The following is a 13,280-nucleotide window of genomic DNA, read 5'->3' on the forward strand; positions in this document are numbered from 1 at the left end:
TCACCATCTCTTGGTGATTGGCCCAAAGTCACCCAGTTGGCTTTCATGGCTAAGGCGGGACTAGAAGTCACCATCTCTTGGTGGTTGGCCCAAAGTCACCCAGTTGGCTTTCATGGCTAAGGCGGGACTAGAAGTCACCATCTCCTGGTGATTGGCCCAAAGTCACCCAGTTGGCTTTCATGGCTAAGGCGGGACTAGAAGTCACCATCTCCTGGTGATTGGCCCAAAGTCACCCAGTTGGCTTTCATGGCTAAGGCGGGACTAGAAGTCACCATCTCCTGGTGATTGGCCCAAAGTCACCCAGTTGGCTTTCATGGCTAAGGCGGGACTAGAAGTCACCATCTCTTGGTGATTGGCCCAAAGTCACCCAGTTGGCTTTCATGGCTAAGGCGGGACTAGAAGTCACCATCTCTTGGTGGTTGGCCCAAAGTCACCCAGTTGGCTTTCATGGCTAAGGCGGGACTAGAAGTCACCATCTCCTGGTGATTGGCCCAAAGTCACCCAGTTGGCTTTCATGGCTAAGGCGGGACTAGAAGTCACCATCTCTTGGTGGTTGGCCCAAAGGCACCAAGCTGGCTATCATGCCTAAGTGGGACTAGAACTCACTGCCTCCTGGTGATTAGCCCAACGGCACCCAGATGGTTTTCATGCCTAAGATAAAACTAGAACTCACCATCTCCCACTTTCCTAGCCTGTTGCCTTAGCCAGGGGTGTCCAAACTTGGGAACTTTAAGACTTGTGGACTTCAACTCCCAGAATTCTGGGAGTTGAAGTCCACAAGTCTTAAAGTTCCCAAGTTTGGACACCCCTGCCCTATACCAGCCTGGACAAGTAGTTGTCCAATCTCTTCTTAAAAACTTCCAGTGTTGGGGCATTCACAACTTCTAGTGGCAAGTTGTTCCACTGATTAATTGTTCTAACTTTCAAGGAAATTTATCCTTAGTTCTAGGTTGCTTCTCTCCTTGATTAGTTTCCACCCATTGCTTCTTGTTCTACCCTCAGGTGCCTTGGACAATAGCTTGACTCCCTCTTCTTTGGGGCAGCCCCTCAAATACTGGAACTCTGCTGTCGTGTCACCCCTAAATCTTTCTCTAATGAACCTAATGAAATGCTGGCTGAGGAATTCTGGGAGTTGAAGTCCACAAGTCTTAAAATTGCCAACTTTGGACATGCTGGCTGAGGAATTCTGGGAGTTGAAGTCCACAAGTCTTAAAGTTCCCAAGTTTGGACACCCCTGGCCTTAGCCATTAGACCGAACTGGCTCGCTGACTGCAATTCATTGGGGAAACAGAACTATGGGGATCTAAATTCACAAAGATTTGTCCTGCTTCCTTTAAAAAGAAAAAAAACTGAGGTAATGTCTTCTTAGGAACTAGAACGATGAAACTAGAAAATGAACAGTGCCCGTATTGATTTATTCACCGCTGGAGATTTATATGCCCACTGATCTTCCAAGACACGGAGCAGATTCTAGGCAAATGTTATCATTAATCGTCGTTAAAAAAGAAAAAGAAAACCAGAAACAAGCAAGATGTCCCCGATTCCCCATTTTTCAGACGGACAGCGAGAGGCCGGAAACCAGCCGACCACCAACAAACCTGGTTTGGATTTGAGCTCCGTTTAAGTCTCTGTATCCGCAGAACCGCAGTGAGTGCTTTGCCCCACACTGATTTCACAAAAGCCCTCCATTATTTTCCTCCAGGAAAGGGAGGGAGGGAGGCATTGAACTCATTGTTTTTGCAGCCCATATTCCCACCTCCAAATCTTACGGTCATTCTTTTTGATCCAATTACCTATATGGGTTGACAACCTGACCCTGGAAAACTCCATTTGTCCCCATTTCAAGACGGTTCAAGAGAGGACATCCATTTAGGGCTCTGAGGAGGGAATAGCTACGAATCCATTCCACGACCGAGAGGAAAATAACTTTATGCGCTTGGATGTTGTTTTATTCATTGAGCCAAGGAAGAGGTACGTTTATTAATAAGGAAAGGGGTAAGTCTATTGACAAATGATCCTAAAGCTTTCTTGAACGTATGGGTGTAGATGATAGCCTACTTAGTTCGGTTGTTGCCTTTCAAGACTTCACATCTATCAAAATCTGTCAAATCCATCCATCCATCCATCCATCCATCCATCCATCCATCCATCCATCCTTCCTTCCTTCCTTTACCTATTGTCTATCTGTCTGTCTCTCTACTCATCCATCCACCCATCTTTTACCCATTGTCTGTCTGTCTGTCTGTCTGTCTGTCTGTCTGTCTGTCTGTCTATCTATCTATCTATCTATGTATCTCTAGCTACCCATCCATCCATCCATTTACCAATTATCTGTCCGTACATACATACATGTATACATACAATCATTTATCCATTGTCCCTCTTTCTTTCTTTCTGTCTGTCTTTCTTTTTTTCTTTTCTTTTCTTTTCTTTCTTTCTTCTTTCTTTCTTTCTTTCTTTCTCCTTCTGTATCTATCACTATTTCTCTCTCTCTCTCTCTCTCTCTCATCTATCTATCCCTCTATTTAGCCATCCATCCATCTATCTATTTATCTGTTTGTCCACCCACCCACCCACCCATCCATCCACCCACCCACCCACCCACCCATCCATCCATCTCCATCCACCCACCCACCCACCCATCCATCCATCCATCCATCCATCCATCCATCTATCTATCTCCATCCATCCATCCATCCATATCTGGCCTTTATTATTTTTACAAATAAGGCCTATTTTCCCTGCAACAACAACCCTGTGAGGTGGATTGGGCTGGCAGAGAGGGACTGGCCCAAAGTCACCCAGTTGGATTTTATGCCTAAAGTAGGACTACAACACCGTCTCCTGGTGATTGGCCCAAAGTCACCCAACCAGCTGCCATGCCTAAGGCAGAACTAGAACTCACCATCTCCTGGTGATTAGCCCAAAGTCACCCAACCGGCTTCTGTGCCTAAGGCGGGACTAGAACTCACCGTCTCCCACTTTCTAGCCTTGTGCCTTAGCCCCTAAACCAAACTGGCTCCCTTGTAGATGTACATCTAATGCCACAAGCAAGGAGAAGTTTGCAAACGCAGCGACAATATGTGGACAATTACTAAAGTCTCTGCTACCCATGCACTAGCCGGGATCCTATTTTCCAACAGCTGGGCATGATGGAAGTCCTCAAATAAATTTAAGATGAAATTAAAATGCGGAAAGAAAACTTCGACATGTTCTCCTTTTCCATTTGCCATTAAAAACGCCTTCATTTTAATTTACGGCTCTTATCTTGGGAAACTTTTTCTGCAATGCTTAGGAGGTGATTTCTCTCAAGGGCACCCACCTGGACGAATTTGCATGGTCCTGCACTCACCCACCCACCCACCCACCTACCTATTTATTTATTGCAATCTGCCACAAGGAGGCAGTGCTTCTCCGCTGATGGAGATTTTATTTTAGATTGGTCATCGGCCCATCGGCCGTGGCTACAAATAGCAGAAGGGCAGAGTTATGGCTACCTTGTCGAAAGCATCGGGATTTTGAATTGCTCTAGTTTAGTGGGGGTCCTCTAACCTCGGCCACTTTAAGGCCTTGTGGACTTCAACTCCCAGAATTCCCTAGCCAGCATTGCCAGGGTTAATTATCCTCGTGTTCTGTCTAAGGCAGTGATGAACCTTTTTGGCACTGAGTGCCCAATCCGAAACATGTGTGCTGGAGTGCTTGGAAACCCGAAGGCCAACTGGCCAGGATGTGCATGCCTGCTTTTTGGGGCATTTTGGGGCCATTTTCAGGCCATATTTGGCTATTTTCTGGCACTCCAGGACCCCCAAAAACCAGCTGGCTGGAGTATTGGAAACTAGAAGAGCAGCTGGCAATGGCATGTGTGCCCACATAGAGGATTCTGCATGCCACCTCTGGCACGCGTGCCATAGATTCGCCATCATGGGTCTAAGGGATGTCCAATCTTGGCCACTTTAAGACCTGTGGACTTCAACTCCCAGAATTCCCCAGCCAGCATTGCCAGGGTTAATTATCCTCATGGCTGGCTAGGGAATTCTGGGAGTTGAAGTCCACAGGTCTTAAAGTGGCCAAGGCCGCACAGGCCTCTTCTATTCTCTTGACATAATGTCAGATTTGCAAAGGGTTGTGTGTGTTTGTTTGTGTGTGAAACTACATATTGGTGCAAGATTCCCGCACGAGGCAGAAAGCCGAACCTCGCAAGGGATGAAAAGCAGACTTCTCTGAGGAGAACTAAAATGGGGCCTGCTGTGAGGATGAGGGTCACACACAGAATTCTGGGAGTTGAAGTCCACAGGTCCTAAAGTAGCCAAGCCTGGACACCTCGACTATATTAAAATATAAAATGCCAACACAGAAGCGGACGTAGTTGAGGACTATCTGTATTTTGAAGGCGACTGCTATATATATATATGTATTTCTTTTTCGATTTACCCATGTGGGTCTGTGCACAGCAATGCAACTTCAGAGCGGTTCACAATTTTTCGCATGGCCCCTCGGGAAAATTAGTTCCCCCCCACCCACCCCGGATATAATAAGAATATAATAATTTGGTAAAGTGCTACCATAGTACCTGAAAAACGTGACAAAGAACTGCACCAGATCCATAAAGTTACTGTGCTGTGAAAATGCAATCTGTAAAAAAAAGAAAAACAAAATTAACTATTGCGATTGCAATTATAACTCTGCCTTGATGCCTCTCCTTAAATCTTTGCTCAGAGATTTTCATAATCAACGCTTGCGCGAGTCCCAAACCAGCTTATCACACATAAACCAAGGTGTTTTCTCCAAATTGTCAGAGAAGAGCAGCACTCTATGGACACGTACGGAAATAAACGGATACGCTCTTAAAAGCACAACGTTCTGAATAATCTGGCCCCTGATTAAATAAAATAAAATAAATATCCAATGAATAAAGTTCATCCTCATCCTGCTGATTTTTTTTTTTTACACATAATGACCCTGGCAAATGTGCCTAATACAGTAGTCCTTGACTTACAACCGTTCATTTAGTGATGGTTCAAAGTTACAACAGCACTGAAAAAACAGACTTGGGACCATTTTTCACACTGGGAACAAAAAATCAGTGGAACTACCAGCCACCAGAAGTTGTGTTTGCTCCAACACTGGAAGTTTTTAAGAAGATGTTGGATAGCCATTTGCCTGAAGTGGTGTAGGGTTTCCTGCCTAAGCAGGGGGTTGGACTAGAAACCTCTAAGGTCCCTTCCAACTCTGTTATTCTATATTCTATTCTATTTCTTTATTCAGTGTCACTGTAACTTCAAACGGTCACTAAACAAACGGTTGTAAGTCAAGGCATACCTGTAGTCTTCAAGTCTATCTCCATTAATTCCCATTGTGCAATAGCCGACTGTTGACTTCATGTTGTTCTAAAGCCGTATTTCATTATTTCACATTTTATTCCTCTATTGTCAAGACCGATTAATTCCCATGCAGGTAAAAACATAAATAAAATCCACACAGGTCATTATTTTAAACGCGCACACACACACAAATACAATCAATGGAAGACAACCATTGTTTAAAAGAGGCGCAAACCGAAAAGAGGAATGAAAGGAAAACGTAAACATGTCACGGAGATAAAAACCTTAAGGACAGCAACAGAAATAAGAGAGGATTAAAAGGTCCTTGGGAATTAGAAAGGGGGGGGGGAGGCTTTTTCTGCTGCCAATCTTGTTGCCTTGGGAAGACTCGGCTCTCCCTGAAGGACTACAGCTTTATTTATTGAAAATACTTTTAGACAGTTGGATCTCGAATACAACAAGACCAGCATACCTACACCCGTGAAAATCTACGAAAACATATACATACATACATACATACATACATACATACATACATACATACATACATTTATAAGTGTATAATTGTGCTGTAAAGCCATCTTGGCATCAGAAGACAGCCAGAGTGCCGTGGGTTATGGACTCTGCATTCCCCTCTTGCAGGCTTTTGCCATCTCCTGCAAGAGGAGGGTGAGACTCTCTTTTGTCATCTACTGGGGTAACCGAGCCAAGCGGGGAACCAACAGGAATGCCCAGCTGCGTGTGTGAGGGAGGCCAAAGTGGAGTTTCCAAGCTCCCTCGAGGAACAAAATGAAGATCTTCAACCTTGTCATGTTTCTAACTGGTGCCATTTTTCATACACACCATATATATACCCTCTAATCATCTCTCTCCCAATCTGTCTATCTATCCAACTGTCACCTTTCTCTTTGTCTATCTACCATGTATCTCCATTGTCTGTCTATCCCTTCCTTCATCTTTACATCTATCCAGCCATTCATTCATTTATCCATCAAATAATCCATCCATCCGTCCATCTTCTTTCTTTATCTATCTATCTATCTATCTATCTATCTATCTATCTATCTATCTATCTATCTATCATCTATCTACTCTCCCATCCATCCATCCATCCATCCATCCATATCTACCTACCTACCTACCTATGTATGTATCCATCCATCCATCCATCCATCCATCCATTTCATCCATCCTTGTATTTATCCACCCAACCATCCATCTCTCCACCCATCCATTCCTGTTTATTTACCTCTATCATCTTTCCTCATTCATCCATTCACCCACATCACTCTTTCTCTCTCTTCATCCATCCATCTCTCCGTCCATCCATCCCTCCATCCACCCACCCATCCATCCCTATCTATTTATCTCTGTCATCTCTCCTCATTCATTCATCCACATCTCTTTTCTCTCTTCATCCATCCATCTCTCCACCCATCCATTTATATCTATCTGTCTACCTTTCTCTCTCCCCATTCATGCATATATATATATATATATATATATATATATATATATATATATATATATATATATATATATATATATATATATATATATATATATATATATATATATCTTCATCAATCCATTTTTCCTTTCATCGATTTATCCATCCAACCATCCATCTCTTCATCCATTCTTCCATCCCAAAAACTCATTCTTCCATCCCAAAAACTCTGTCTCTCTGTCCATCTCTCCGTCTCTCTCTCTCTCTCTCTCTTTCTGTCTCTCTCTGTCTCCCCCTCCCTCCTTCCCTCTCTCCACTTTGTGAGAAATCCCACTTGCCTGAACTCCCTGGACAGGAGCAGAGGGAAAGGAATTAGGCACAAGGTTAAAACTTCTGCTAGCAGAAGAGGACAAAGACCACAAAGAGGAATTCTGGGCTGGTCCCTCCTGCAACAGACTTGTGTAAATAGATTTTGATGTCAATTTACGGGAAGAGAAGCAATAACCTGCCCCACCAACCGCAGAGCGGAGAGGCTGGCTGTGCGAGCGATTAGCCTGGCACACAACGTATATTCCATTTCATCAAATTAGAGAGCAAATCCCACGTTTTTGTCACCAACGATACAGAAAAAGACTTCCAGGATTTTTCTCTTTCCTATTTTGGAAAATTGGAAGGTGTGGAAACAAATTAACATGCCCCTCAAACGTGCACAAAAAACAGGCAAGGTTGAAAAGGCAGGCTTTCCAGATGGATAAAACAGAGAAACACAAGAGGGCCTGCCTGGTATATACCATCTTCCTGCTTTCTCCGGTTTCCCGAATTTTAGCATTCAAGTCAAACAGGCCTCAGAAAGTAATAGGATACGGCTGTGGCCAGAATTCTGAGTGCTTGTCTTTCTATTGGAAAAACAATGTTCTTAATATCTTCAGATACCATGCCCCTCAAATTACCCAGCTATTCATTTCTGCTTTGGACACTGCAGTGGAGAGAAATAATAATAATAAAAAGGAGGAGGAGGAGGAGGGGGAGGAGGAGGAGGAGGAGGAAAGATAAAGAGGAGAAGGAGGAACAAGAAGAGGAGGGGGAGGAGGAAGAAGAGGGGGAGGAGGAAGAGGAGGAAGAGAAGGAGGAAGAGGAAAGATAAAGAGGAGGAGGAACAAGAGGAGGAGGAGGAAGAGGGGAGGAGGAGGAAGAGGGGAGGAGGAAAAGGAGAAGGAAGAGGGAAGATAAAAGAGGAGCAGGAGGAACAGGAAGAGGAGGGGGAGGAAGAGGAGGAGAAAGAGAAGGAGGAGGAGGAAGAGGAGAAGGAAGAGGGAAGCTAAAGAGGAAGAGGAACAAGAAGAGGAGGGGAGGAGGAGGAAGAAGGGAGGAGGAGGAGGAAGAGGAGGGGGAGGAGGAAGAGGAGGAAGAGAAGGAGGAAGAGGAAAGATAAAGAGGAGGAGGAACAAGAGGAGGAGGAGGAAGAGGGGAGGAGGAGGAAGAGGGGAGGAGGAAAAGGAGAAGGAAGAGGGAAGATAAAAGAGGAGCAGGAGGAACAGGAAGAGGAGGGGGAGGAAGAGGAGGAGAAAGAGAAGGAGGAGGAGGAAGAGGAGAAGGAAGAGGGAAGCTAAAGAGGAAGAGGAACAAGAAGAGGAGGGGAGGAGGAGGAAGAAGGGAGGAGGAGGAGGAAGAGGAGGAGGAGGAGGAAGAGGAGGAGGAAGAGGGAAGATAAAGAGGAGGAACAAGAAGAGGAGGGGGAGGAGGAAGAAGAGGGGGAGGAGGAAGAGGAGGAAGAGAAGGAGGAAGAGGAAAGATAAAGAGGAGGAGGAGGAGGAAGAGGGGAGGAGGAGGAAGAGGGGAGGAAGAAAAGGAGAAGGAAGAGGGAAGATAAAGAGGAGCAGGAGGAACAGGAAGAGGAGGGGGAGGAAGAGGAGGAGAAAGAGAAGGAGGAGGAGGAAGAGGAGAAGGAAGAGGGAAGCTAAAGAGGAAGAGGAACAAGAAGAGGAGGGGAGGAGGAGGAAGAAGGGAGGAGGAGGAGGAAGAGGAGGAAGAGAAGGAGGAGGAAGAGGAGAAGGAAGAGGGAAGATAAAGAGGAGGAACAAGAAGAGGAGGAGGGGGAGGAAGAAGAGGGGGAGGAGGAAGAGAAGGAGGAGGAGGAGGGAAGATAAAGAGGAGGAGGAACAAGAAGAGAGGGGGAGGGGAGGAGGAAGGGAGGAGGAGGAGGAAGAGGAGGAGAAAAAGAAGGAGGAGGAAGAGGAGAAGGAAGATAAAGAGGAGCAGGATGAACAGGAAGAGGAGGGGGAGGAGGAGGAAGAGGGGGAGGAGGAGGAAGAGAAAGAGGAGGAGGAGGAGGAGGAGGAGGGAGGAGGAGGCAGAGGAGAAAGAGGAGGAGGAAGAGAGGAGTGGAGGGGGAGGAGGGAAAGATCTCTCTTGAGCTCAAAGTTGAAGTTTAATTTTATTTTTTAAAAAACCCCACAATCCAGGCTTCCTTGGTGAAAAGATTTTGCAGCTGAAAAAATGCATGTTCTCAACGTCGGGCATCAAATCAAGGTTTCGGCGTCTGTTGAACAGCTCTTATCAATAAAAATGCTTATCGGGCTTTGACACATTGGGGAAGAACAACAAAAGGAATTTCGTATTTTCCCTGCACAGAAATGCGGGGGGGGGGGGGGAGGGAGGATGATTCATAAAACTCTCCCTGCAGTCGTGAGGCATTGGAGCATCCTTCAGTATAAGAACATCAGAACACCACACCGTGTTCCGGCATCAAAGAGGGAGCCCGGCGTCTTGGGTACCACCAAGGAATGCTAATTGGGAATGGGATGGAAGGGAAGACAGAGAAGGGGCAATTCCTCTATTTAAAGTCAGTCCTTGTCTCTCAGCACAGATGACAGCTGCCTATCAAAACACCATCCAACAAACCTCATAAAGGTGTAAAAAGAGAGGGGTAGGTAGGTAGCAGGAAGGATGGAGGGAGGGAGAGGAAGGAGAGAAGGAAGGAGGGAGGGAGGAGAGAGGGAGGGAGAGGGAGGATGGAATGATAAAAGGATGGAGAGAAAGGAGAGAGGATAACAGAAGAGATGGAGGGAGAGAGGAAGGATAAAAGAAGGGAGAGAGGGAAGGAGGAAAGAAGGGGTGAGAAGAAGCAACGGTGGAAACTAATCAAGCAGAGAAGCAACCTAGTACTAAGGAGAAATTTCCTGACAGTGAGGACAATTCACCAGGGGAACTCCTGGCCTCCAGAAGTTGTGGGTGCTCCAACACTGGAGGTTTTTAAAAAGACACTGAACAGGGTCTCCTGCATGAGAGGGGGCTGGACTATAGGACCACTAAGGTTCCTTCCAGCTCTAGTCTGATTGACTGACTGATTCTTCCCCGGGATCCACTTTCTTTATCCAGGAAAGGAACTGGAGACAGAGAGGGATAACAGAATAACAGAGGTGAAAGGGACCTAGGAGGTCTTCTACTCCAACCCCCTGCTCAGAAAGGAAACCCTATACCAGGGGTGAAATCCAGCAGGTTCTGGAGAACCTGTAGTGGAAATTTTGGGTAGTTCGGAGAACCGGCAAATGCCACCTCTGTCTAATCTTTTCTTCAGAGCTTCCAATGAATTTCTGGTGGCAAGCAGTTCCATTGGTTAATTGTTCCCCCCGTCAGGAAATTCCTCCTTAGTTCTAGGTTGCTTCTCTCCTTGATGAGTCTCCATCCGTTGCTTCTTGTCCTGCCTTTGGGGCCTTTGCAGACAGACCCCTCGGTGCCCAGCTGGGAAACCTGGACTCGCTTAAATGGTTTTTGGATGCCATCAAAGGAAACCTGAGAGAAAGACCAGGCAGGTCCCCTGGGCAGCGGGTCCTACTGCGATCCAGCTGTTCCTCGGGGGCAGATGTGCGGAGGCTTTGAAGCAGAATTGTGTTCTCTCCTCCCTCTTTAATCAGAAGGAAGAAAATGTTTTATGGATTAGTTAAGCATCAACAACTAACAGTGAAACCTCGGCACTGGCGTTAAGTAGCTGGATGCCCTGAAGGGGACGAAATGCACAGGGAAAAACAAAATGCACAGGGACACACACATACACACACACAAACGCACATGCACAGACACACACTTTTGAGCTGCAGGGGGAATGAAGCTCCAGCAACAAACCTGGTTTGTTGGGATCTTTGGAGGGTCAGTTTATTCCAAGGACTTCAAATTGGCAAAATGCACCTTTGGGGCTGACGAAGGTGAAACCCAATATTTCGCAAATTGCGATTAAGGCCGGGAAGAGGAAACTCAAGGCCTGCCGTAAGACCGAAACAACCAGTCAAGGCTGTTTTATTGAATTCTTCATCTCTTGGGTGAGAAAGAAAGAGGCTTTGTCTAAATTGGGGGGGGGGAGGGGGGGTTCCAACTTTGGCAACTCTAAGACTTGTGGACTGCAACCCCCAGAATTCCCCAGCCAGGAGGGAGGGGGGAGGGAGGGGGGGAAGAAGGGGGGTGGGAGAGACAGAGGAAAGAAGGAAGAAGGGAGGGAGGGAGGGAGGGAGGGAGGAAGGTAGTTAAAAGAGAAGGGAGGGAGGGGAGATGGGAGGGAGGGAAGAAGATAGAGAAGGAGAGGGGAAGGAAAAAGAGAAGGGAAGGAGAGATGAAGGAAAAAAGAGAAGGGAGGGAGGTAAGGAGGAAGAGGAGATAGAAGGGAGGGAATGAAGGAGGGGCGGAGGGAGGAAGGAGGGAAATAGGGAAGGGGAGAGAGAGGGAAGGAAGGAGGGAGGGAGGGAGGGAGGGAGGGAAGGAGGGAGGGAGGAGGAGAAATGTAGGGTCCTTGGTTCTCTCTGAGCTTGGTGGTTTCCTTGCAGACGTTTCGTTACCAAACTAAGTAACATCATCAATGCTAGAAGGGAGTGGGGGTTTCTCTCTGTTTATATACAAGTGGCTTGCCCTGACATTGGACGTAGTAGTGTTGTTTAGTCTACCGCTTATTGTTTGATTGTTCATCTGAGCTGGTAGTAGAACCTTGATTGGGCTGTTGTTACTTCTTGATTGTTATTCAACTGTTAATTTGGGTGTTACTCCGTTTGCCTGGGTGTTGATTGCCGACACAGAATCTTCTTGTTTCATTTCTGTCTGCGTGTGGGAGTCTGTGTGCTTGTGTGGGTGTAAAACAGAATTTTCCTGACAAGTGAAAAGGACGTACAAATATTGTCGGCAGTAGGGAAGGGCAAATAGTAGTAACTCAATAGTAGTAACTGTGAAAGGGATCTTGGAGTCCTAGTGGACAACCATTGAAATAGGAGCCAGCCGTGGGCAGCAGCTGCCAAAAAAGCCAACACAGTTCTAGGCTACATCAACAGAGGGATAGAATCAAGATCACATGAAGTGTTAATACCACTTTATAAGGCCTTGGTAAGGCCACACTTGGAATACTGCATTCAGTTTTGGTCACCACGATGTAGAAAAGATGTGGAGACTCTAGAAAGAGTGCAGAGAAGAACAACAAAGAGGATTAGGGGACTGGAGGCTAAAACATATGAAGAACAATTGTAGGAACTGGGTATGTTTAGCTTAAGAGAAAGAAGGACATGGGGAGACATGATAGCAGTCTTACAATATCTCAGGGGTTGCCACAAAGAAGAGGGAGTCAAGCTATTCTCCAAGGCCCCTGAGGATAGAACAAGAAGCAATGGGTGGAAACTAATCAAGGAGAGAAGCAACTTAGAACTGAGGAGAAACTTCCTGACAGTGAGAACAATTAATCAGTGGAACAGAAGTTGCCTTCAGAAGTTGTGAATGCCCCAACACTGGAAGTCTTTAAGATGATGTTGGATAGCAGGGGGTCTGGAACGGTATAGGGTTTCCTGCCTAGGCAGGGGGTTGGACTAGAAGACCTCCAAGGTCCCTTCCAACTGTGCTATTGTATTGTATATAAATCACTTGATATTTTACTAAGAAAAACCCACACATTTCTTACCTCTACAAGACTGACCCTCAAGCAATAACTTTCTTATCCTATCCTTCAAGGAGAAACTCATGCAATAAGCTCCCATCAGCACTTGGGACAAAAAAGAAAGAAAGAAAGAAAGAAAGAAAGAAAGAAAGAAAGAAAGAAAGAAAGAAAGAAAGAAAGGAAGGAAGGAAGGAAGGAAGGAAGGAAGGAAGGAAGGAAGGAAGGAAGGAAGGAAGGAAGGAAGGAGGGAAGAAAGAAGGGAAGAAAGAAGGAAGGAAAGAAGGGAAGGGAAGAAGGGAAGGGAAGGGAAGAAAGAAGGGAAGAAAGAAGGAAGGGAAGAAGGGAAGGGAAGAAGGGAAGGGAAGGGAAGGGAAGGGAAGGAAGGAAGGAAGGAAGGAAGGAAGGAAGGAAGGAAGGAAGGAAGGAAGGAAGGAAGGAAGGAAGGAAGGAAGGAAAAAAGTCACATTTTTCAGAAGAGAACAATTAGGACTGACGGTATTCCCAACCGAAAAAAAAGAGGAGAATTGACAATTTTAGCAACAGAGCTAGGAGCAATCAGCTCAGACAACGGACAACTCCGTTGCTTGAAGGATGCGGTTGTATCATT

At 46.0% G+C, this 13,280-nt stretch overlaps 1 protein-coding gene across 1 annotated transcript in view; it reads right to left on the reverse strand.

Annotated features, from left to right (window-relative positions):
- The window catches only part of ATRN (attractin), a 186,040-nt gene that overhangs the window by 45,350 nt on the left and 127,410 nt on the right, over positions 1 to 13,280 (reverse strand). Inside the window, exon 25 of the mRNA XM_081960346.1 lies at positions 4,571 to 4,632. Coding sequence (XP_081816472.1) covers positions 4,571 to 4,632 — 62 coding nt within the window. The remainder of the gene's footprint in view (positions 1 to 4,570; positions 4,633 to 13,280) is intronic.

Source organism: Natrix helvetica (assembly GCF_964273705.1).
Source record: "Natrix helvetica genome assembly, chromosome: 7".
NCBI lineage: Eukaryota > Metazoa > Chordata > Lepidosauria > Squamata > Natricidae > Natrix > Natrix helvetica.